Source organism: Glossina fuscipes, unplaced genomic scaffold (assembly GCF_014805625.2).
Source record: "Glossina fuscipes isolate IAEA_lab_2018 unplaced genomic scaffold, Yale_Gfus_2 60, whole genome shotgun sequence".
Lineage (NCBI taxonomy): Eukaryota > Metazoa > Arthropoda > Insecta > Diptera > Glossinidae > Glossina > Glossina fuscipes.
This window is the reverse complement of record NW_023998432.1, coordinates 316,634-343,935: the sequence shown is the minus strand read 5'-3', so window position 1 is coordinate 343,935 and position 27,302 is coordinate 316,634. Positions and strand designations below refer to the sequence as shown.

Here is a 27,302-nt window from a genome sequence, read left to right as displayed (position 1 = left end):
AGTAGTCTATTATGAGCTCTTAAAGCTTTGTGGAACGGTTAATGTCTACTAATAACCATTGATCGGTTTGAGCTGTTCGTTGTTGAAAAAGCGACCAGCGTATCAAAACAAATAACATAGGGTCCCTTTTTTCCATGGCACTACTCCAACATGTAAGGCAAAATCGGTTCATGAGAGATTGAAAGCCCTCGAGTGATACGTCCTGATAAGGCCCATGCTACAGCCATTAGCTGCTCTTATACTCCCGGCTTTCTTTCTCTTAACGTTAATTGAGTCCAAACTGTGCAAGTTATGATGCCACATCTAAAAAGGTCAAACTGTCTGTGTAGTTGTGAATGCTTACGTCCTCGTTAGATCTTACTGTATAATATGTCATAAAGCTGGCGAAATAACCGGTATATTGAAAGCAAAGAAAGAACCTCTCATGCAAAGCACTCTATAAGGATTTTACTACATATAAGGATTTCTTATATCACTAGTAAAATAGGGACAGGAAGGTCTTCGTTATGAGATGATTTAAATTATTTTTGATAAAAAAAAAGGAAAATTATTGTTTTATTTTTATTTTTTGGGTTCTCGTTTTTCTTCTTTTTTCTTTTTTAATGTGTATAATTTTATTCTTGAGTCATTCTTTTTAGGCGTAATATTTTGTTTTCTTTTTCGCTTATATAGAGATAAAGGTATTTTATATAAATATAAACGTATACATGCATATATGCGTATATATGTATATATTTTGGATGTTCCTTTGCACGTATATATATATATATATATATATACGCATATACATATATATATACGCATATACATATATATATATATATAAGCATATATATATATATTCGTATATTTAAATATAAGAAAAGAAATAAAAATTCGGATAAAATCATAGGAAAGAAATAATAAAAATAATAATTACAAAGATAATTAAAAACCATTTTTTTAATCAGTCGGTTTTTTTAGGTTCTTGCTTACGATGTGTGATATGATATTTTAAATATTTTTTTATATAAATTACAAAACGGCAGTAAAGAGTCTTTGGAAATCTTTCTCAGGTAATAAATTTAAAAACATTTTTCAATTTAAATAACAAAAGGAAAAACGAAACAAAGCAAGAAAGAATCAAAGGAACTTGAAACACCTATGAGTGCAGACAGACTTGAATACAAAGTGAGCAGCGATAAAGTCTATACATAGATAATAAAAAAATAAATTATATTCCATCGTCTAAAACTTAAGGAAACGTTAAATTACTAATTTTTGGTCAGTTGCACATAAAATTTTTAGAGTTACGGAGTTCTGGTGATAAAAAAACTGCATTTTTTCAAAGCATTTTTAAGTAAGAAAGTCCTGCAAAAGTATAATTAATTAATAAAAGTCTTTGAATTTTGAGTTGAATCGATTGATACAATTTTTTCAAAATATTTGAACATCATTGATAAGTAGTTGTTTCGAATTTTAGATTCTAATCCGCTGTTATTTGTTAAAGTTTTTTCAAACGGAAACCTGCCGACTTTTGAACATTTGAACACTGTGTTCTCCAAATTTAAATTTCTTATGTCAATTTAAAAGCATTTGAAGTCAGTCATAAACGAGATGTGTTTAAAAAAAAGATGACTTTTCAGATTTCATGAACTAAGTACATTCGATTTTCGAATTTTTTTTTTGTGTTGAGACACATGTCCCTACCCTATGTTGACATCATCAGTCATTTTTCATTTTTAGTTTGTTTTTGATAGATATAAAGGTTAGACGTTCTTTGGTGTAGTTAGCAATTTTTTGCTATCGAAAAAAATGGATCAAAGAATCTGTATTGAATTCCTTGTGAAATATAAAATTAAGTGCTCCAACACACCTAAAATGTTGACTTTGTCTACTTTGAACAAAAAAACCATGTGAACAATCTTTTCATAGAAGGTCGAGAAAATGTTAATAGCGATGTCCGACCTAAATACCCCAGCTGTCAACAAGCCATGGTAACGTTGAACCAGTGAAAAAATATGGAGAATCGTCGAGAAGTTCTGGTGTTTTAGGCATGAGGTTTGTTCTGAAATTGTTAAATTACGACTAAAAGCACCGCCGTATTTCTAGCCAAAAAGAACACCAATCGCCATGTCGTATTCACGGGACTTGGCTCTCTGCGCATTTCTTCTCTTCCCAAAAATAAAAACACACACAGTTTTTTGTTGCGGTTAAGGATATAAAGACTGCATCGCCGGAAGAGCTTAAGGTCATATCAAGAGGCTTTGAAGATTAGAAAAAGCGTCGGCGTAAGTGCAATATATTCCAGAGGCGTTACCCTCTTTTTGAGAAAAACCAAGTCCGTTTTTTTTTAACACACCTCGCACAATTAAACCATCAAATCACTTTAAGAACCTGAACTAATTTTGATTGCATATATATTTTAAGATCATTAATGAATAATTGTAATGTTTGTATAAATGAATTTCAAATTAAGGGATTACCATTATTAATATTAAAGTTTGGATTGCGTTTCATTATTTAGCTGCCATATGATTGAAATTAACGATAGAGTTGAAGAAAGGGTTCTCCAAGATTTAACAAAAGACATTAAATTAACTTTCTTGCTTGTTTGGTAAAAGATCAGTTTTTGAATCACTATAAATTTTAAATTAAGTGCATTGAAGGAAAATTCTGAAAGAACATTTTTTGTAGTTTTTTCTCCCTGGGTAGAAAGTTAAGCGGATTTGTCGTTTTATATCGAATTAAGCCCTTGTCAGTGCTATAAAAATGAGTAAAGGCAAGCGCTTTAAATACATTGGCTTTTATCGACTATGCTTATACATGTCATACGTATATACATAATGTGAATACATATCGCGTATATATTGCTTCACTAATTGGTGTTGGTTATAATAATTCAATATATAAAAAAGAAGAGGATTTCTTTTTGTTGTTTGTTTGCTTGCATTTTGTAATCGCTTATCATCTAAAGTAGCTTTGTTTGCTTATTTTTCTTTTCTTATAGTTTTTATAATCAACCTAAATTTTTTATAAATATTTATGGCTAATTTGTTTTAAATATTCGTTTCCTTTGTTATTGTTTTCTATAAATATGGTCATTATTGTTTCTCTTTTTTTTTTCCTTTTTTTTTGTTTATTAAAGCGCATTTCAAAAAAGCCTTAGCGTGTATATAGGCTGTAAGTTAATTACAAATTTTGTAGTCTATTTTTTAGTAGTTTATACATTTGCATATTTATATCTGTATGCACGAGTGTATGCCTGTAAGAAACTTTACGCCTATTATTTTGTATAGGCTTTAGATTAATTTGCAAAAAAAAAAAAAAAAAATTCTGATGGAATGCAAACCAATGGTTTTCCTTTTTACTTTTTGGCAACTCAGAGATTATTTTAAAATAACTTTAACATTTAAAATAAGAATTTCTTAGAAGACATATTAACCACCACTTAGAATAGTTACGCTTTATAAAATTTGAAAGAGAAAAACATGTTATTCTTATTTCGATTTTTATAGTTTTGTTAATAATCTGAAATAATTAATGTTTACTATAGAATTGCTTATCATATAAACTGACTTTAGATTTTAACGAAAAGATTCGCAAAAATGCTAAAATCCAAAAATAAATCCATGGCGATCGTCCAATACTCTTTAGAATATTTTTATAGTGGAGATATCCTAGCCGCGTCTTCCACATATAAAATTTCAATTTAATATATATTGTACATAAAAAGAATTCTCGATCCTTAAAGACATACGGTTGATGCGTATGTGGAAGCAAGAACATAATATAAAATACTCAATAACGGTTTATAAAGCGGGCACAACACTGTTAGCTATTGGTTTACCGAATCGTAAATAGTAAAGTTGAATAAAATCCAAAATTTTAAAAGGCAAATCATTTTTTGCTTGAAACAAACTTAAGATTAAAATTACATCCCTGTTAGCTTAATACTATTTACTCGTGTCCTAGCAGCATGTAAGAATATTATATATGGCTGTTACCGAAACATTAACACCCGCCACCTGCATCTTAAAATAAACTAAAAAAAGATTAATAAATAAATTAATTTTGCTGCTCTATAAGGTTGCTCGGGCAGGTGCTGGACGATTTTTTCTACTTTTTTTAGGTAATTTGAGACGATTCATAAAATGTACGCGGAAGCGTATTCTTGGGCTTCTTGTTTCTTATGAGTAACAAGCAACTAACGTAATTTTTTGGCTTTTGAGAATAAGGCGGCTATTCACAATATATGCTGTACTATAGGCGTACCCTTGGGCCGTATTGCTTAGTTTTAAATAGCATTTTGTCTGCAAGAACTTTTAATGGTTTTGCTAAATTTGAGCCTGATATCTTAGTTTTACGACCGGGATAGCGTTTATCACAGATTTGCTGACGGACAAATAGACGTGCTTACATCAATTCAGTATGTGTTATTGACTAAGAACACATATTCTTTACATATTCTATGAAGCAAACGTTTGCAAACGTTCTGACAAAATGAGAATACACCCTGCATTCTTCGGTGATGGAAAGGTTTCAAAATAAAAGTGATGAGACAATTTCGATTTGTTAGTCTCGCGCCAGAAGGAAAGAATTGAAACGAAGTGTAGGAAACCCTTTCTTCTATTATTTAAACTTGAACGTAGTTCCTTTTTTTAATATATGTTTACTTCAGTGTCGCAGGCTAACCGAAATCTCGTGGAAGTGAAATAAATTGAAACAGATTTAAATGTGGTCTCGGCATTATTGTAAAAGTCGAATTTTCTGCTTAATAAGAAAAAAAAAAATACTTTGCGTTCCAAAATTGAATAGTCACTCATGTTTGATTGCTTTAAAGCTATTTTATGACAATCACTGTTGAATTATCAAAAATTTTTCGTGCAAAAATGATTACCTTCGTTTTTTCCTTTATTCCTTTAATTACTTTTGATATTAACACAAAAGGCATTTCAAAACTGTTAGTCAGTCTTCATAGCAGGTGTAAGACTATCAGTCCATCAATGCGACATCCGAGAAAATTCCTAAAACATTCCTAAATCGGTTGATGTAATAAAGGAAGCAAATAAGCTTCAAATTGTTTTAAAATTATTACAGATCGTAGAAGCCGCTCAATATAGAATTTGGCATTCCAGTGCTGGATTTTAAAATGTACACATCACTATTCCAAAATGAATAAATGTGTGCACTCTCTGAAGTGGAATAATCTTTTTATCGAAATTAATTTGACACAACCCGATCATTTTTAAAAGATATTTGATTTCGATTGGCTTGGTCTTCAGTTCTTGGAGCAAATTCACATTTTTCTCTCTTTCTAATGATGGTTAAAAACAGAATAAAAATACAAGAACAAAAATATATTTTACCCCATTTTACTACTTTTGCAGCCAATATTTAGCACGACGCATACGAGCCATCTCCATGTCGTCAGCATCTAAAGATAACGAAGAAAACGCTGGTGCCGAAGCCGGACATTGCATAGCATTTAAAATTTGTGATTCAGCCGTTGTTGTAGCTAATGTATCCAGACGATCAACCATACTATTACCACCGTGGCTAAAGCTGCGGCTACTGCTGTCGAAACGAAAATCTGCGGAACTTAATTCGGAAGTAGTCAAATCTGAATGATGACCAGCAGGTTCACTGCCAGCGTCAGCACCAACAGCAGTAGTAGTGGTAGCCGTGGTAACGTCATCATCAACAAAGCCATACCAATATCACATAACCATAATTTGCAGTGCTACTCATTGATCTATTGTACGATATATACGTCTCTGTGGTTCAGGTGTATAATGAATACGAGTGCGAAAGTGCTGCGGAGAGCCGGGTACGCTTTCAGAACCACGTCTTGGTGGTGGTAAGGGAGGGGAGATTGTAACATATCTGAGAAACAAAGAAAAAAATCATAGAAACATAACAACGTTCAGAGCTTATCAACCATTTCATGTGCTTACCTTCGATTTAGTAATGGGGAACCACCTGGTGGTTGGCCACCAAGTTCTAGAAGATTTTTACGCAGCAATAAAGGTGATTGGCCTCGATTATAGCGTGGTGGTGGGTCAGGAGAACGATGCCGTTTATCTAAATTAGCTAGAACATGAGCAGGCGTATGCGTACCTGGCATTGCAGCCGTACCTACAGCAATACATGTTGATGCATTAGCTCCACCAGTTACCGCATAACGTCTTAAAAAGCCGGCAGCATTAGAAGCCTCCTGAAAATCCGTTCCGTCTGGTTGTCCGACGAGCGCAGTTTTCGCCTGCTCTGTAGGCGAGGTATTATTACTAGTGTTCGTGCTACTTCCAGCCGACGACATGGTACGATAATAAGACTGTGGCTTGGTTTCGGATACATCGGGGGACGAACAATCGGCACCATTCATGGTCGACGATGTCTGAGCTAGATGAGTGTTAGAATTATTCATTTTAACATAATTCGCTATTTGACGTTTCATAGCACCTGCCAGGCTATTAAACCAGCCTAAGCCATTACGTCACGTTAGGTTACGTTAAAGTGACGGAAAAGATTCAATATGCCATGCCGTGCAAAATAAAGGACAACACAGACAAGCGTACGTTGTTGGTGAATACGAGCGAGCACAGAAGAATCACAAAAACACAATGAGAGCAACAACAATAACAACCCAAGGCAATTATACAAACATAATATGCAATAGAATACGTAAAAGGTGACGCAGATTTGTAGCATAACGAGCGAGAATTAAAGAGATTAAAAGAAACAATTTGTGGCAGGACATGTATGTGAGAATAAGAAGAAAGAAATAAATAAAAAAGAAACAAGAAAGATAATGAGAACATTTTCATGTTGGTGCAAATTTGTAAACATAAGCGAACGCATTTAAATATGATGATGGTATTTGAAAAATGCAATAGGAAAAATACGAAAAGCCGGCTTGACTTGAACAAAGAATAATGTAATGAAAACTAAGCAGGTTTCAAGTTAATGTTTGCATAAAATAATTCAAGCAAGCATTCATTTATTGTCATATTTATTACAGGTCTACCACTTACCACTATCCATTTTATAGTTATTCTCTTTGGTTGAACTTCCTTTACCCAAGCTGCCACCTGCACTACCACTTGCCGCTTGTGGATGTAATTGCCGCTGAGCATACAATTTACTTAAACGGCTAATAGCTGGACTAGTGCTTTGTCCTTTCGCAGTTAAAACGGCCGAGTCGGAGAGGGTTTCAGGCGATGTGGGAGGCGACCGTGAACTTCTCAATGAGTTAGTTGTATATCCTACATTACTACCTAGATATTGTTGAGGCAATGGCTGATATTGCAATTGACCCGGCGTTGATGAAATCCCAAAACCCATAATAGGAGGAGATATCTTGTTTTCAGTATTCGTTAGTGGTAAACTACGAGGACCTACACTACCATTACTGCCGCCGTCATTATCGTTATTCATAATAATATCAGTACTGATAATTTGTGAGCACTGTGAAGATTGTGTAGATGACTGACTAGATGTTGAATATGTTGACGTCAAAGTACCAGCACTATTACCACCACTAGTGAACGCGAAGGGCATATGAGAAAATTGCGGCTGCTGTGGTGGAGGGATGGATTGAAAAGTATTTACGTTTTCTGGTGGTGAATACTTAGGAAAGTAATGTTGATGAAGGTTTTGTTGCTGTTGACGTTCTAACTCTTTTTCTCGTAATTGATTTTGTTGATGGTAGAATCGCTGAAGGACTGCAAATAAACAATACAGTAATTTAATTTATTTAAATTAACTGAAAGTACTTTAAAGGAAAATTTTGAAGTTTTTGTAAAAATAAATCAACTAAATCACTGCTTTCCTTAGGCCATGATACACTGAAGAATAGCTGAAAGAGAGGGATGCATTGAGAACGAGGTAAATTAGCAGAAGACAATAATTAACGACAAACTTTGGATAACAATCAACTTCGTTGATTACATTTTATAGATTTAATTTAGCTAGATTTATTTTTTTCATACAGAACCTTTACATTTTTCGCTAGGCAAAAAAGCTCCGTACTTCATTATCAAGTTATTGAGAATAGTTTTCTTTGTTTCTGTATTATAAAAGTGATAGGAATTTACAAACTTGTATCTACGTTATTAAAAACAATCCAAAATGTACATCTGAGATAAATCACAAAATGCGTATACTTTTGATCAACTTGAAATTCGTAATAGATTTAGCTATATGTGTGCATCGATTCAATACAATTTTAAACGCCAATAAAAACGTTATAAAGGGTTAAAAATTTTAAAGTTAGGAGAGTGTATATATTTGTCGAAGTGAAATTAATGACATAAATGTTTACGAATTCATGATGATGAAATGGTGATTGAATTCATGGTCAAAACGTTATTCTTATTTTCATTTTTCGAAGTAAGAATGGATAATAAAATTAACGATTAGATATAATTAATGTGGTCTCCTTAATATTGTAAAAAGGAGAACTTCGCTTACCTATAGGACTATGATTGCCCTGTACACGTGGTGATGGTATTTCATTTTTGGTAAGTGATATCAATGAAGGTTTTTCTGGTAGCTGTTGATACTGCTGCTGCTGTTCAAGGCCAGATTTTTTTAAATTGCTCCTACCCTCGGAGGAAACTTGAAATCGTTTACGTTGAAAAGCTGACGAAAGTGTGGCTGCGTTTGAAGATTGTATGTTAGATGTAGTTGTTGTTGCTGTTGTTGAACTATCACAAGTATCAAAAACTATTGGAGCATCCTTATTGCTAGGCAGAAGCCTTGAAGGGTCAGTTTGGTTTATATGAGAAGGTACAGCATGTGGATGTTTCTTTTGGCTAAACGGTGAAGTCGTGAGATTACGTAATATCGAATGACCTAAAATTAAACAACTTTAATTAATTATATTCTAACTTGCGGATAATATATTATAAAATACGAAAATACCGTACCTATACTACTTAATACGGATTCCTTTTTAGGGCTTTCATCTCCCGATGAATGATATTTATAACTGGTCGTTGCTGCCACGTTATTATATTTTCTTTGCATGAAAGGAGACTTACGATAAAATTTTTGCGTTTCCTCTTTGCCAAGGCAACTGGCATTATAGCTAAAACTGGGTGGTGAAAGTGGACTGGAGCTGGTAGCGCTACTGCTACCTGAACCACTACCACCTTGGACGCTCCCACCTCCTGTTCCTCCCAATCTTCCTCCCTCCACCTGATAACTATTTGTGGCATTTGAACTATTGTTACTGTTGTTGTATTGTTTTAATGGTTGAGGTAGTTGTGATGGCTGATGTCTATTGATTAAATATTCATCGTTTTGTTGTTGCTCTTGCTGTTGCTGCTGATGTTGTTTAAGACTGTTGCCTCTGTGTAAGTTTTGATAACTGGGTATATAAGTTGTAGGCTTTGGTGCTGTTGTTATGGATCCACTAGAATTTATTGTCATTGCAATCGTTGTTAACGCAATACTACTGCTTGTTACGGCAGTAGCGGGATTTCTATAGTGTTTGCTAGCATCGTAGGTAGCCGGCATTGAGAATTGTGTCCTGTAAATGTACAAAGGTTTCTTTTATTTTTCACAAAAGTATCACTACAGCTTAATGGGACATACATAATAAACGTTAAGTCGTACTTCTGTGCATATGTAAAGATTGGTAAACACATAGCGATATGATTGGCAATCTCTAGAATAATACTAACAATCTGCTAAACGAATTATGATGAAAAGCCTACCAGCTATTAAATATAAATTGTTACAACTGCGAGCAACTTTGCTTTCTCTTTAAGCTTTCATTACTTAGAGCATATTTTGCTTTAAAATAAAGTATAGGAAACAAGCATACACAGAAAGCAAAAAATTAAATCATTGACAATTGAAATCTCGCCTCAAAAAAAAATCTCATATAGTGTGTGTCTATAGTTTACTTATTACTATGTTTACACCCTGCACCATTTATGTGGTCTGTAAGAGCATCTGTACATAAGAGTGCCTAAGCCACTGAATCGATTGAGACTTGTCTGCCCGTGCCCTCTGCCTATCCATCTAATGTCTATTCAAGTATTTTTGCCCCAATTTTGTGATATTTTGGCGAAATTGGATACGTTGATTGCCAATGACCTAACGACGAGCGCTCTCGAAAATGGATTTACACGAAATATTTTCTCAACTAGTCCTCACATATCGTCTTACGCAATTTCCAAAATTCCTGGACAAAAATCGCTGTAGCTGTAAACTTATAAATTTGATGTAAAAATTAGCTATGACAAATTTGTACGCTTACTTATGGGCCCTTACTCATAAAAAAGCTCTCACAACAGCTAAGTTGTTATATGAGAACAATCCATAATTTCGGTACTTTCTAACAGAACCAGGCGAGAAATCATCATGACTTTAACAAAAAAAGTCGATTCTGGAACGTAAAAAAAAAGTGGTAAGGCTCCATCCAAAATTTGTTCAAATATTTTTAAAGTTCTAACCTAGTTAGTAAAATACATTTAAAGAAATTTAATGAACAAATTACAAGTTGAATAACGTTCTGATAAATGGAGTGAAGCTTAATAAATGGCTTAATTCGTTAATTTTGTAGAAAAGGGAAAGTTACTACAACACACAGAATCTGGAATTGTTAGGTGTACAAATAAATTCGAAATCCGAAATTTCAGATATAGATCAGTAAATATCAAAGTTTAAAGTGATGGATATCATTTTCTCTGTTTTTATCTGGGCTAAACCGTAAAAAAGTGCAGCTCAAGTTACGGAAATGATTAAGCTAGTTTGAACTGAAAACATAGTAAACTACGATACCCGTAGCAAATGCGAGATTTCGGTTTGTCTTGAAAACGATGATATTCGCATACCAAGAAAATAATTTTCATCTCAGGATAGGAAGTTTTACCACGCCCCGTATATTCTCTAGATTTAGCGCCTTTCGATTGTCACTTATTTAGATCGATACAGTCACATTGAGAAAATTAGTGATTCACGCAAGCTGAAGATGTGCGAAAAGGGGCCGATGGCTATTTCTCCTTCAAACCAGCAAGTTTCTACCGTGAGGTATCCACAACCTTCCCGATAAATGGTAAAAGACCATAGATAATGATTTTATTTCGTTTATTAAGCTTTGTACTAAACGTATTTCAAGTTGAATTGATAAAAGAAATGGAGCGAATTTATTTGTACACCTATTAGAAACCGATCTCTCTTAAACGAAGCAATCGAGTAGACGACTTTAGAGAGATAAATCGCAATAAATTTACAAATTTTGGCTTATGTAGATATTATTAAATAAATTGAAAGTTTTTAACTTCATAAAAGTTACCGTTGCTTAATTTTTTTGAAGGTATATCTTTATTATATTTAATAACGTGTCAGAAAATTACAAAATCCAAAAAAAGATCCAAAAAAAAAACATCTGGTTTCCATTTAATTCAACCTAATTTCAAAAATATCTTGCTTTTGTAATTTCGACTTTAATAATAGTATTAAAAACTTTCTCTAAACTGTAACATGCGACATTTTTAGTAAATAATTAAAATGAATCAATGAATGGCCACAACAAGATGCTTTAAATGATAGCAAAATCTTTGAAATTAATAACAATTGAAGAAGAACATACACTTTATAAATTTTTATTTTTTTTAAAACATGTTTTAAGATAAAATTAAAAATAATACTTACTGAGCACAGAGGAGAGGAGTGTGTATGATTTATTTTTATTTTTATTTTATGTAGATATAAAATAAATTGTTTTTAGGAAATTTTGTTTGTTTCGTTTTTGTATCGTTTTAAAACTTTTATGAGATACTTTTTTTTGGATATTTTTCACATTCATTTTAACACTTGTTTTTAATAGTTTTTATTATGTACATGGTTTGTATATATATTTCAGGGTTTTCTTGAGGGTTTTTTGTATGTTTTATAAAAATTAGAAGTTAAGTTACCTACATAAAAAAAATTAATAAAGAAAAAGTAGAAAAAAAAATATAACTAAGTAAATGGCAAAAACAAAACAATTCTAACAAAAATTAATCATATATTAAATGTATAATAAAATATAAGTACAGCAAGCAAAAAAATTTTGGAAAAATATTTGAAGCAAATCATTAACCAAGTTAAAATATACAAAGAGGCAAGCAAAATCTATCCAAAAACTAAGAAATTACGCAAATTCAAAATAAACAAGAAACAAGATAGTGTACTTGCCTACGATGTGTTTTAATGCCGGCTGCGTCGACTACAGATTTAAACCATTGCGGTACATCGACCTGGGCTACTTCATAATATTTTATGAATGGTTGTTCTAATAGTTGCGGGTATTTGGGCCTTAAAACATGATTTTTCGTTAGACTGCATACGGAAATTTCCAATTAATTTAATTTCGATTAAGTTATTTTATCAAACGTACCACTTGTTAACGAAATCATGAAATTCCGAACTGAAGTGGAAACTGTCGTCCTCCGGTAGACGAGGTGGATCGGAAGCTAACACTTTAGCCAATACCTCGAAATCGGTATTGCAGCCTTCGTATGGAGAACGTGCTGTAGCCAATTCGACCAACGTTATACCCAAAGACCAAACATCGGCACGTATATCATACTTTGGTTTTTTAGGATCAATGCGTTCAGGCTATGTGCATAAACACAATTTAATTAATATTAAACAAAAAACATAATCACTTACCGCCATGTATGCTGCACAGCCCGCTGAACGCGTGACCGCTTTTGAATCTACCAGACGACCGCTAATGCCAAAATCACATAACTTAATATTGCCACGTTCATCGATGAGTATATTCGATGGCTTAACGTCACGATGAATAACACCATGTTTTTCTTTCAGATACGATAATGCTTTAACAGTCTACATTAAAAAAAAGGAAAGGTTTTTGATTATTTTATCTATTTTTCATCAAATGCATGCATCATATGCATGTTTTTCAATTTTTTTTTCACTTTTACTTACCGCCACTGTAACTTTCCCCACTATGCTCTCCGGTACCGGTTTTTTGGACAATTTTAATAATTTGTCAAAGCACATTGACATCAATTCCATGCATATCCAGACGTCAGAAATGGTTACAAAAAAGCCCATACATTGCACTATATATTGGCAGTCATGTGATTTCAATACTACATCCAAATCCATTAGTATACGTTTATTCTCCTCCGAATTGCCAGTGCGAGCCATTTGTTTGACTGCTATCACCATGCTACTAGGTTTATGGCGCATTTTAACAACATTCCCGCTGGTACCATTGCCTAAATCACCCAAATGCTCGAGATCTTTAATATCCGATTTATATTTATGGCCATTTATTGTTAGTATGCCAGTCTGTTTGTGAATTTTTTTCAATTTTTTATCAGTTTCAGATTCAGTGGCAGGTACGGTAGGTCTTACGAAATCCAGCGTCATTTGGTTGCGATTTGGTATGTTGTCCACTGAAAAGAAAAATAAAAGAAAGAGCTAAATATGAAACAGCCAACTCAACAAACCCAAAAGTTTAAGAGCAATTCAAAATTGTCCTTGACCTTATATTGCAAAATAATTTTGAAAAAAGTAAAATAGTTAATAATTCACATTCTCGTATTCGATAATCAGTCTTTTACTGTTGCTGTTCTAATAAAAAATTGAAGACAGTCGGAGGAATGGGAATTGATTTTTGAGATTCAAAGTATATCTGGAATAGTATATTTCAAAATTATAATTAATCAGCATTGTCATTGTAATTAGTTCTTAAATTGAAACAAGTGTATAAACTGTACACAATGCCAACTTGCAGACACGTCGATTAAATTCGCAATAGGTATTTATGTTACGAATAACGAACCAATGATTTGTCCAAAGTCTCGTATTTTCTATCAAATTACGTGGACGAAATTGCGGAACATATTAAAAAAGGTCTTCAGTGCTCATGAGCATTGTCGATGATGATGAGAAATGTAACAAAAGACACTAGGAAAGAGAAATTCGAAGCGATCACAGAAAATATTTGCGAGAAGTGCTACGATGACTTACGCTACAAATGACGTCTACGTTGATGATCAACATTAAGAAAAATTTCAATATTTGTTTATCCTCGCTATCTTTTCGGTCGAATATAGCGGTCAGCCTGGAAATGGCATTTGGAATAAACTTGCTTTAAAGTTTAAACATTTAAGAGATATAAGCTCTACGCCAATGCAGCTTAATCATTTTGCGTTATCAGTAAGAGAACGCACATTGAATATCTGAAAGCATGTCCTGTAAGCGATGCATGCCCTGCGCACACCCACTTCTCAACGCCCAGAATTTTTTAGCCGGCAGCCATTATTAAAATAAAAAGTTAATTAATCTGTCATTTTCTAATGAATTGCGGAATAAAGGAATATTTAATAAAATTTTCTCACAAAATATATTATATAGCGTATAAATAGCGTATATAACGAATTAGTGGACGTGCAGATAGATGGGCAAGTCTTCACTACTGAAATACAAAAAAAAAATTCCCAATAAGCTGTTTTTACTCTTGCTGCAGTAACAAATAGCACATGAGAATGCGGACGAAAACAATAAACAAATACTAGGTAAGTGTGTAGATATTATATGAAAGAAATCCAATAGAACGGAACAGCAATAACAACAAAGCAAAAGATAATTTTCATTTTAGAAAAACAAAAATTTTAAATACACACGACTCAATAGGAAAGTACAAATATGTATATAAGTAAGAAGGGGATCAAAGAGTGGAATAGTGAAATCTACTTATATATACATATATATACATGTATATATTTATATTTATATTTGTATGAATATATGAATGTATGCATGAATATATGTGTGAATGTATGTATGTATATAGCACACTAAATAGTAGCAAAACTAAGTGATGGGACACTTGTGTTGATGGTGGTGGTTAATGTTTTTCTATAATATACAATTCTAAAGAAGTGCGTGTCATAGCTTTGTCTAAGAGAAATTTAACACCTTCACAACCACCCGTCACATATCTGAGCCACATGGTTTGCTCATATACCTCAAAGATTTCTACATATAGGCAGCTTACTGATATCTGTTGGTATTTAATGTGTGGTAAATAGTAAACTATAAAAAGCTTTAGTCCTTTTTCAGACATTTATACATTTTGTTGATCTTTACAGATTATGGTTTATATTTACAAATTTTACTTAAATGACTTATTAACTTAAAAAAGATTCAATTTTTTTATTCTTATGTTTGAATGAATCAAATCTAACCATAAATAACAAATGGAGCAACAAAGTATAAAATAGTAACCTATAAGTCTAAAGGAACATAATTTTCATAGCGATCTTTGTTGACAATATTACTAAAGGCAAGCTTGTTACGTCTGAAATTAGTTTGAAGACGCTACATGGTGCCAATTGAAGATATCTGCAATATGCACGTTTAATATATGTAGAAAAAAATTTATGCTTCCCAATGTTAAAATAAACAATTTGGAACAAATCCCTTCTTGACCGGCTCAAAACTTCTCCCGATAATAAATAATTAATGAATAATTTATCTATGGTGGGGCAGGAAAGCACGTCACAAGGCTTGCCCGGTAATTTGGAAGTCATGAAAACTGTCAGTAACCCTTTAAATGCCAACTGGAAAACCATTAACAACGTACGAAATACCCTTGCACTTTGAGGAAATAAAATTAAAATTTTTTGAGTACAGAGTCATATTGATATATATTAATTTAATGAGGGACAGCAGAAAGACAAAGTGTAGTCTTCAAAAGTATATTAAGAGAAAAATCAAAGAGAAAAGTGATGAGAAAAGTCGACGAAGGTATCATCCACACTACTTGCATATTAATGCTGATCTCGTCCCACCAGTATATCCAATCAACGTCGAAAAAATTAAGATCAAAACATTGACAAAAATCAATCATCAATTGACCCTTAGGAAATCTACACCCACAATTTGTAATTATGGACAAAATGTTACGATTAAATATGTATTTTGAGAATGCCAAAATTTGTTCAATATCCGAAGTTTCTTTTTCGGAGCATCCATTCTTATGAACTTCCTGCAAGTAACTGGAGAACATAATATCAATAAACTATATAACTTTATTAAAACGAATGGACTAAACATTTAGTTAATAAAATTTTTGAAAAAGAAGGGCCGATAGTCTGGGTTGCTAGCGCTGATCGTACTTTTTTAATCCTAGAAGTCGTTTCTTTAGCCTAAATTAACCATAATAACAATTTATCTTTAATTTAAATAAAGAAAAATGGGAATTTCGGACTCCTCTCTGATGAACTTCTCGCTTCTATTTGCTATATATTATAGGCACTGCATCAATTGCGGAAGAATATACAACCGTATGTTAACTATGGACAAAGTGTAACAAACTCAAAACATGAGATAATTAACGTGTCAGAGTAAGAGTATATATAAAGCAATATGGTCGAGTAACATGTTTAACAATAAATACTCGAAGACCACAGCAAAAATGTAATATAATGGAACAGCTGCTATACAAACGATACTATAGAAATTTTCATTAATTAATTTTTGTATTCTTTTAGAAAAGGCTAAGGAATGCGGTCGCAAATGCAGTAGTTACACGTGGCTAAAACAAATCCTCTATTCACGCCGAAGCATGTATACGCTTGCGTATTTACAACTAAAATTCAACATTCTCACTTGTAGAGTGCATAAATACGCAAATATCATATCGCTTCATGTACAGATGACAAAAAAGACACCACTGGAATTCTGTACGAAGTTATATTTTGCTGTATATCTTAAGGTGTGACTCGCAATTATTAGTAAATACTTCAAAATTTTAATAAGATTTTCTTACTCGAAATAGTTTTCACGGGATCTACTTGATGAATACTGGACAACCAAACTGCTAGACAATCAATGAACAACTTTATCTATGGGCCAGTATTTCAGAAGAATAAGAAACGCCTTAATAAACACGATTTTAGGTACAAAAACTCCCATTTCTCTTATTGTAGTTGGTTTTCTTTTATATCCATTTCACGTAGAAACCCTTGCGTTTCTACGTACAGGTAGCGAACGTGTTAAAAAATAAAAAAAACAAAAAAAAAATCAGAAAAACGTCACCTCGTCTCACTTCAAATCTTGGTCATCGCTTCAGCCCCCTTCAGGTTGGTTTTTACTCTAAGATTGGCCGTCAATTTACTTACATCCCGTTAGCTGAGGTCTACGTAGTGTATTCGGACGTCCCATACCCATTGTGGACGTTTCAAAAAGACGTCTCGATTCATTTTCGGCTTGTAAACGCTCTTCTAGAGACTGCAATTTGCAGGTAATTGTATCCATAGATTTGGCCATTCCGCGTATTTGTCTTAACTTCAAGCTTTTGCTTTTTAATTCTTTTTTAATGTGGCAAAGAAGTCACCTTGAAAACCGAAAATTCCAAGGCGCCTGTACCGATTTCTTACAAAACTAAAGCTTTGGTAAAATTTGGCCTTAAACTCCTTTACACATATTACAAGAGCGACACACGCAAAACCTCCTGGTTACACAAGATGTCCTTTTGAATAATGGAAGCTGGTGATGTTTGTTTCCCTATTTCGCAAAAATTTTCGTTATTTATTGCTTGTACTAATGCTTCTTCTTCTTTTTTTTCTGTTATAAGACCATAAGTCTCAGTAAGTCGTTTTGCATGTGAAAATTTTTTTCAAGCAATTTTTTTAATTTTTCAAAATCTTCCAAAAAATTTGATTACACATTTTAAAATTCACACTTTTAAGTTGCGAACAAACACTTTTTTAAAAAGTTTTCATGGTTTTTAAATTATTCAACTTAAAAAGAAAAGATTTCCTTCTCTTTTTTTTTCAATTCATCTCATTTGTCAATGGCAACAGTATTGCCGAGGTAAGAAATTCATGTATTGTCTGCAAGACGTTCTGATTGCCACATTTAAGCACAATAATTTGGTATGCAGCAAAGAAGAAAAGTAACAGCAGTTACCAACTCACGAAATGCAAAGGGCATAAAAAACTAGTTTCTTTAAATTAATGATAAAATTTGAATTATAAGTACCTTTGGCGATTATTTACATATTTTATACGCGACTAATCAATATTTATTAGTATGTATATTTGACGACAATAGCTAAAGTGAGCAAGCAGTATTCATCGGAAACGGAAATATGAAAAACAGGACTGTTAAAAAAATTTTTAACGTCTAGAAATATATGAATTTTTGAAAATAATTATATACATAATGATGACACATTCATAACTTCTACAAATTATTATAATAAAATTGAGCACATTTGCTATGCTTTGATGATGCACTAGTAACTTTTGTTAGCTATTTTGAGGAACAAAATGAGTACGAATGAGCAGATTTCGTAAGTAAGCCGGTTATTTACCAGAAATTCAAAATAATTAAATTTTTCAATAAATCGCATTTCTTGAAATTGTAATATTAATTGTGTATTAATGGAAGAAAAAAGAATTCTTTCTTAGCCGTAAGTTTCATGTAAATTAAAACAAACTTTTTACCAAAAGCAATAGTTTATAATTTATGATTAAGCAGCTTACTGCAGATAAGCAAACCGAAGTAAATGGAGAATATAGGATGTTTGGAATCTGCGATGATAATAGAAAAAATTTAAAATTGAGAAAAAAACTATTTACGGTCGGCTTTGTATCCTAAGTAGTGGATTTGTTGTATGAATGAGAAAAAATTAGTTCGACTGCTACGCTACCAAAAATAGTATACTTAGTGCTAGGATATGAGAGTGTTTGAGCAAAAAACTTCGCTATCTTTGCAGTTTGAAATTTCATGTCAGCTATGATAGATACATCGCGTTATATCATATTTGGTGTTTATATGGTTGTAAACTGACAGAATGACGTATAGATGTTGCATATTTACATATTACAACGCATTTATTTAACAGTGTGAGAATCGGAGACAAAAACAAGATTACCGATAATATATTGACAACACTTGATTCGCTTGTCTGCCGTCAGTGGGAAAATTTTTTTGGGATCTGCCGCTTTGTTATCATGAACTGCTCCGGCCAGTTCAAGAAGAGACAAACTCAGCTTGTACTATTAAGCCACATTAAGACATACAAATGCCGGTTCTACCCGAAGGATGCCGAAGATAATAACAAAAATATGTTTATTCTGAGGCCAGAGTTTCTATAATTTTAAGAGAACAATCTCTAACAAATCCGACCGACTAACGAATTAAAATTCTAATTATACAGTAGCGAGTCGTATCGAAAATGAGACCAAAATGCTGTAAAAATAGTTAGAAAGTTATGATAAATTTGCTTTTTAATTAATGAATGAATAAATAAGTGAAATGCTTTCTAATTTATTTCAAAGTATATACGAAAAGTTTTGTTGATTCCATGAAACATTGTCCTCAATTCACACAATATCTGTCAGAGTTTTCGGAGCATGAGTAATCTTAATTTATCAAAGCGGCTCTTGCATTATTATACTCATCACCCAAATACTTCTAACGCCCAGAAGAAAACTTCGGAGGCTCTTCGAAGTATATGTATTCCTGATCAGCCTCAAATTCCGAATCGATCCCAGCAGGTTCGTCTCTATGATTGTCCGTCTGTGTAAAGTCTGCTGTAAACACTATTCAGATCACAAAAATGAAGCTATCGATTTCAAATTTGGCAGGAACAATGAAAGTTTTTGCACGCAGGTTTGTATTTAAAATGGGCCAAATCGGTTGAAGGACACCCCTACAGAACTATGTAAGGTGGGGACACTTCTGTTTTTGAAAAGGTATAAAAAATTGGTTACTTGCTCATTACTCATAAATTACAGCAGATAAATCGGCAAAAATTTGGCCGTATATTTTATGAACGATGTTGTAGTAGCTCTGTAAAAATGGAACGAATCGGCGACTACTCGATTTTATAATGTGTTAAAATTTAATTTTCTTCCAATACCTTTAAAATGCGCAAACGCAAGCTTCAAAAACTCTATAAATAGAATAAGTTCTAGGCTACTTGCAAATTCGATATGCAAAGTTGCAAAAAAAAACAAGAACACACGTCTATATAGCAAAATCTCTGAACATACGTCTCTGCTATGCATAAAGTATACATATAGACCATATAAATTGCTACTTTTATTCTGAAAGCAGCAAAAATCAGCGTAATACACATAACTTGGCGATTTTGGTCTTCTATCGTCTTATATTTTGTATGAAGGATTAAGCACTCGGTAAAATATGCGATATAAAGTGGATGTACTATATATTAAATAATCCAAAAAATTGGCTTTCTAAACATAATGGAAGAACCTTACTGCCCTTACTTTGTGTGAATTGAATAACTTGGAAAACTTAAACAATAATGCGAGTTAAAAAATTTTAAAAACAATCTTGTTAGGCCAATAGAGTTTAAAGATAATTAACCATCTCTAATAGGTACGATCACCGACTAGTAAACAAATATTTCTTCATGAGTGAAGAAACGTTAGTCGCTTTCTCCTTGGAATTTTGCTTATGGACTTTTTCGCCCCGTTAGCTTTTTCAATATTCATACATTTGCCTTCAAATTTCGAGTGCAGTTGCAAAATAAATTTTACTTCGGAAGAATTAGCGGCGACTTTAAATAGCCAAAAATCGAATCGAAAGACATCGGACAAAGATATTCTATGCATGAGATGTTGCAAATGCTAAAGAAAAAATTTCTTACATCGTCGGTACCTTCTACATCTACATCGACATGTTTTTAAATAATATATTTTTTCAAATAATTGATTTCATATCTCTATTTTTTTATTTTTTTTTTTTATTATTATTTTTTCAACTGTTTCTCTAATAAATGCAACTTTACAAAATATATTCTTTTTACAAAACTAATATAATTTATAAATTTTCATCTTTTTAACAACAGCTATGCTTATACCATGATTTTTTTTTTTTTTTTATTATTACATAATAGAAACAACAACTCATTATAAAAGTGAGAGATTAACTGTACTAATAAAGAATTTTAATTTGTTTTATATTAAATTTCAAAAAAATTAATAAGCTGTGCGTTAATCCAGTTACTTTAAAAGAATTATAACATAATTAATTCTTTTCATATCGATTATAATTTACTTCTACCGTCGCAGCTAACAATTATTGTGTCGGCGAGAATTCCGTGGGAGACAATACACGGCAATGCATTTCACGTATTAAAGGCACGGTGTAAGCAACACATTCGTCCCAACCCGGTAAACGCCAGGCTGCTTCACGTGTTTCCTTACGTGCTTGCAAAGATTTATAACCTGACCGTTATGAAAGAATTGAAAAAAAAAACTAAATAAAATAAACCGAAATAGACTAGTTTTCATCATAATACAACACATGCGCCATGAATATCCATCACCATAGTTATTTATTAGTACGGATCGTATTAGTTGATCCATCGGTAGTATTTTCTTTTATCGCATTTTTATATGCTACTTTGGTGAATAGTTTTGCATCAAACTTCCATAACGATATCTCTGCTGCAGAAAGCACAATAAAAAGCCTATTAATGTTTTCTGAAAATATTCTAATGTCTGACATTTTCAACAAGTTAGTTGCTTTCAAATGTGATCTGGAAGATTGATTTATGCTATGGCAATTGTGATTTTTGTATCTATGGTGATTTTGAGAAGTTCATTAATAGGCAACAAGACAACGCTGTTCTATGTATATATTTGATTACAATTAAACTCTTTCACAATTGGGGCTTGTATTATCTAAAACCTTTCTGTGATGTATGTATATAGAAATAAAAAAATTTGCTTACACCAAATATGATGAACGTTATAGAGGCGACCGATTTGCGAAAAGAATCCCGCAAATGCTTCATTATTATGCTTACGAAAGTTAATGGCCCGAGCCCAGTTATTACCCCATTCAATCATAGTTCCGGGTTTAAGGCGATAAGATCTTTTAAATGAAGTATAAAATCTTAAGCTTTTAAAAAGCAAAAGGGAAAGAGAAATTACCTCATTTCGTATATATTTGTACCGGTACGCATTTCTATTTTTGGCCAGTAACTGAATGCCAATAAGTATTGCAAGTGCCTCGATCTTAAATACTTTGCACGGTCCTTCATTAAACCTAAATATTCCTAAAGTAACAATATTCTATAGTTAGGCATGAGGAATAATTATACAAATATTTTCAAACACCTACCGGATCGTGGAATAAGTCGGCTTTGGCATGATCGATTTTCTCAAAACCTCCTGTATATCTCCATAAATGCAAGCATTGGTCTAAATCACCCACCTGCACAGTCCACGAAGCCACCAAGTTACAGGAAAGGTTAGCCTTTTTTTCTTCCATTAGTCCAACAGTTTCTTTACTAAAATTTTGGTTTTTATAACAATATTAAGCATTACCCACAATTACTTACTAATTCTTTAAATAATCGACCATACTGCCGGGCCGTACATTGTGCGTGTGTAAGGCATAAATAATTTCTTTATCACTTAACATTCGACTGTGTGATTCTTTAGTTGGCTCAATTTTGCGTACCAGTAGTTTGGAAAACCATGAATCTTTCTCGGTAAGAGGATTCGTTGATGCAAATGAACTAAAGACACCACACGAAAGAAGTAGAGAAATAGAAAGAGAGATGAAAAATCAAGAAATAAAAAGAGAAAAAAAATGAATTATTATTTATATATAACGCATAATATGAGATCTTGAATATTTTTTTTTGAAAGATTTGAAAACTTGTTCCTCATCATAAGTGTATTTTACACTTGAAAAAAACTTGTTAACGGAAGATATGTCAGTAATATATTGCTGGAAACATTGAATTCTCCAATTCATTAAAATATAGTTTAAAGTTTGAGAATTTAATATAAATAAAAAATAAGAACTTTTTATTTACAGGCAATGGTTTATATGAGTTTTATACGAAGGAAGCAATTCAAAAGTGTTGCCTCTTAATAGGTGGGAGCTTTAAATGTGTCCCTTTTTAAATTATATATTTCGGGCATGGCGATTAGTTCAATAGTTTAGCAACTGCAAAACCTGTCAATTTTTGAGCCAAGTTGTGCACAACTCACTTTTCTCCTCATCCTTTAACCGATTGATTCAGATTAATTTTTTGAGTTGATTAAAGATCGTCTGTGTGTCTGAAGTTTATCTACATGTCTTTGAGTTTAACTAACATCGTGCAATTTCGGCGATGTTTTTATGAAATGAATGAAAATACGGAAAATTAACTGAGCCCGATTGTGTACTAACCACTTTTCATATCAGACTACCCAAATAAAAACAGCGAAAGAATCGTTTAGTATATGAAAAATATTTTCTATTTTTGATATATCTCCCCAAGAATCATTGAAAAGTAATATATTAGCATATTAAACGAACAGAGTGAGACCGCTCATAAAAAAGTTCCTGCAAAAAAAAAAAACAAGTAAGGACATTATAGTTGGCCAAGAACGTAATTAGACACCGTATACCAATTCGCTTAGAACAGTTGTTTACTAGTTATATATTTCCTCAAAATGCGGTGGTATCCAAAAAATAGACCTACGCGGTCCAAATTCGGTAATGTTTACTTCTTTATCAATTTACTATTGTGAAACAATTTTCACAATAAAATATTGAAAATTATACCTTTTTATCATATAAGGATTCAGTTTGGGTAGAAACGGGCATATGAGAAACGAATGGAAAAGTTGTCGCCGCCGAACAACACTTTTCACACGTTCAGTGGTGGAAAACGCGGTCCAATCGGAACCATTTCAATCGCGTTCGTCTTTGTGAGATCAGTGTATCAAAATTCACCAGAATATATCGAAATTGCGCCAGTGTAGGTTGAACACTGGAATTAATCAGACGAATAGATAGACAGACAAACTTAGATTGATTCAGAAAGTGATTCTGAAAATGATTCTCAATCGATTGGTGTAATAAAATGTCGGTCATTCTTTCTGTGCATTACATCAGTCCGCACAAACTTAACCCTTAACCTATAACTTAACTTAAACCTAGAATAGAACTGGCGTAGAATAGAAAAAGCCGTTATATGCCAAAAGGTTGAATTTTTTACATTTTATGATGAGGCAGGTTTTGCACACAAATTTAGTATGCTAAGTATGAACTAGATCGTTACGTTTTCCAGATCCTTTTCATAAAAGGATTCCCACGAGAATAACCCCTTTACAGAGAAAGAACTTATAATTTTTAGTACTTCTTAAAAAAAACTGATAAAAAATAAGAAGTTCTTTAACAAGAAAATGAACTTTACTAAATTTAGACTATGTCAGTTTGCCTATCCTCCTACTTAGGGTCTTTTATAGAAAGTAAGCCTTTACTTGGCAATAATGTGTAATTGTGAGTATTTAATATTTGGCCTTGGCTGACAATAACAATTTGACCTCTCTTTAAATAAATTTAAAGAAACGATCCGATATCTAACGAATATCAGCTGGTATGATCACTTAATATAATGCCGTTATAGTAAAAACTTTAAATTTTTTAATGCCATCATCAATCGACGCTAGTCGTTCTACGCCTTTGCATTTCAAAACAAAAAAAAAGTCATGCAGAGCTATATACGTAAATTCCGTGCTTAGCTCATGAATGGCTGTTACTCATTATCAAAATAACGCAAAGTGGTTCATACGACATTTGAACTTTCTGGACAATTTCCGTAAAATTTCTGTTATTACCGTTTATTATAAAAGGGTATATTACATTTGCGCGGATGTATGCCACATCCAGAAGGACTTGAGTTAGTGTCATCTTTTATTATATTGTACCGATCAATTCAGAATTACTTCCTATGTCGATGTAGTCTGCCCGTCTGTCCGTCTTTTGTTCAATCCACAGGCAGAAATTTTGTAGATATTTTGATAAACTTTGATGCGTCGGCGTACGTCGGCTCAAGGGTGAACGCTGTTTAACGCAGGTGTAATCGAAGGTTTGCGAGAAAGCTAAAATAAAACCGCTCAGTTCACGAATAACATAAAGTATTTTTTATAATAAAGTCTTTTTAAAAATAACAAAAAAACTTTTTGAATTACTTCAATAATGATATCTAGAAGAGCATCATTTAAGCAAGTCTTTTCCAATATTTCCAACAATCTCGAACACAAAATTCTATGGAATATAAGCTTAAACAGCGGCTGAAGAAATTTGTTGTAATAACTGGCAGCTGTGCTAAGTCAAGAATTAATATCTTTTTTTAATTTTTTTTTCCGAAAAATCTTTGCATAATCTTAGTACGAAGAGATTGTAGAATGATACACACTCTTGTGTACAGTTTTGATAATACTTTCACAAAACTCGGAAGGCGCAAAGTAAAGCAAAACAAGGAGCAAAGAAGATATTGGTGAACACATATATAGTTGAGAATCTCTTTCTCTCTACTCTTTTGGTTGCAGCATGTGATAAAACTAATATATTTTACTAATGGTGACGATATGTGCAATAACATAAAGAGCCGGAAAATTAATTTACTCCATTGACTTACCGTACTGCAGTGACGTTACAAATATTAGCTGCTTTTCTTAATTTGAACATGTTTACAAAATGAAAGAAAATACTTCAAAATATGATTTTAATCTATAAAAAGAAAAAAGTAAATTAATAAAAAATTAAAATAACAAAAATTTAAAAGAATATAATAACTAATTTATCAACACAAAAAAGCTTTTTTCAAATAACAAATAAAATATTCAAACACTATAGTGGGTCATGGGCCACCATTAAATTAAATACTTTACACGATGCCGCAAGTTATTCATATAACGATTCTTCAAAATAAAGCTTTAGATCGAAAGTGGTTGAAAAAGCGATCAGATCCCAAGTATTTACGATGGTGTTCGTCATTGGGCGTTAGTTGAACACAAGAAAACAAAACGGACGGATGGAGAGACAGGTTTAAATCGTTTGAAAGAATAATTCCGAAACTATGGGTACAATAAAAGACGGATCTCATCTCAAGTACTGGTTGTTGCACACATCCGTACAAACTTAATTTACACTTGTATCACGAGTGGTGTAGGTTATAAAAACTTACGCAAAAGAAGTTGCATTGCGCTTCATGAAGATTCCAGCGATCGTAATATGTGTAGCACGAACAGTATGCACTCTAAACCATGTTTCATGTGTAAGCATTTACTATAACTACAATCACAATAAATTCCATCACTATTGCTATTTAATCTCGTGAGCGTTGAATTGATAGTCGCGATTCTTGCCTACACATGCGGAACAAATTGTGGATTATAGCCAATTGCAAAAACTAAAAATTATTTTTAATCTCCTTCGATATATAGACATGTAGTTTGTGTGTTATTTGATTTCATGATTGATTAGTTCGATCTCATATAATACATTATATTTTCATATGATTTGACGGGAGAGCGGGGTTGTAGGCAATTGTATAACTAAAGGTTATTACATGCGTTTCACTTATATTTGGTCTCCAGCAATTGCAGGTGAATCATTGAACCGATTTCGCATATATGAAAGTTAGATCGATACCTATCACCTCATGCTAATACATGAAAATGATGCAAAAGAAAATTGTCTTTGCATCCCGTCGTTATTGGGGATGAAAAGTGAATTTATTGTGAAAATTGTTTAAGTTAAAGCCAATTGTACTATCGACATCGAGCGCAAAACCGAATTACCTTGAGAAGAAGACGACGCTCTTGATTTGTATAATAGGGCAAGATGGATGTGCTCTAGCATTAGCTGTTAAAGTCTCGGTGAAATGGTTAATGCTAAAAGCTATTTGCAACAATTAATCAATAATCAAATTGAAGTGCTCACTGTTCGAAAAAATAAAAAAGTATATATCCTATATCATAGGTACCCACAATGTCAAATCAAACTGAAATCAAGATTTCAGATAAAGAAATTAATTTCCCTAATCTACATTTTCCCTTATTTACACCACGCTTACTTTAAGCTTTTTAACAAAACAGTTTACAAGTAGACATAATCGATCTTCACGTGTAGCGTATAATGGTGTTTTTGTCGCATTTTATATAGAACTCGGATAAAGAATTCGATAAAAATGTCAAAGAACTTATACATAACTAGCTTTTTTAACTTTGCTTTACATTCGTAAAACATTTCTCATCATTTGTTGAACCTCAAAACAAAAATAAGTAAATACAAGTAAAAAAATTAAATTCGGTCGGAACCGAATCTCTTACACCCATGACCGTTATCCTAAAAAAGACTAGAAGTAGAACAACAAAATTTTCATGCTCTATATTTTGGAGTCGACGCAGCTGATGTTTCCTATTTTCAAATAAAAAGTTTTTCTCGTATAGGTACGTGGGCATTGTAGGCGTGTCTTTGAAAAGTTTAGATCAATTCCAAATTTTTTTTTT

The 27,302-nt window shown here is 32.6% G+C and overlaps 2 protein-coding genes across 5 annotated transcripts; both read right to left on the bottom strand.

Annotated features, from left to right (window-relative positions):
* Nucleotides 1-3,089: 3,089 nt before the first annotated feature.
* On the bottom strand, nt 3,090-17,713 carry LOC119637717 (dual specificity mitogen-activated protein kinase kinase hemipterous-like). 4 transcript variants are annotated; one of them, XM_038033926.1, is made up of 10 exons: nt 17,142-17,713; nt 12,931-13,406; nt 12,649-12,828; nt 12,374-12,594; nt 12,172-12,315; nt 8,910-9,514; nt 8,452-8,835; nt 7,014-7,703; nt 5,937-6,462; nt 3,090-5,865 (listed from the first exon to the last, which is right to left on the bottom strand). In XM_038033926.1, the coding sequence occupies exons 1-10, from the start codon at nt 17,287-17,289 to the stop codon at nt 5,727-5,729; spliced, it is 3,513 nt and encodes a 1,170-aa protein (XP_037889854.1). In that variant the 5' UTR covers nt 17,290-17,713; the 3' UTR covers nt 3,090-5,726. The 4 variants fall into 4 exon arrangements, with proteins under 4 accessions (XP_037889854.1, XP_037889855.1, XP_037889856.1 ...); XM_038033927.1 differs by lacking the exon at nt 17,142-17,713 and adding an exon at nt 16,790-17,057; XM_038033928.1 differs by lacking the exon at nt 17,142-17,713 and adding an exon at nt 14,355-14,433.
* A 3,169-nt stretch (nt 17,714-20,882) lies between these two features.
* On the bottom strand, nt 20,883-25,518 carry LOC119637691 (protein NipSnap). The gene is made up of 6 exons (XM_038033896.1): nt 25,427-25,518; nt 22,346-22,525; nt 22,126-22,294; nt 21,936-22,060; nt 21,734-21,876; nt 20,883-21,224 (listed from the first exon to the last, which is right to left on the bottom strand). The coding sequence occupies exons 1-6, from the start codon at nt 25,474-25,476 to the stop codon at nt 21,076-21,078; spliced, it is 816 nt and encodes a 271-aa protein (XP_037889824.1). The 5' UTR covers nt 25,477-25,518; the 3' UTR covers nt 20,883-21,075.
* Between the last annotated feature and the right edge of the window lie 1,784 nt (nt 25,519-27,302).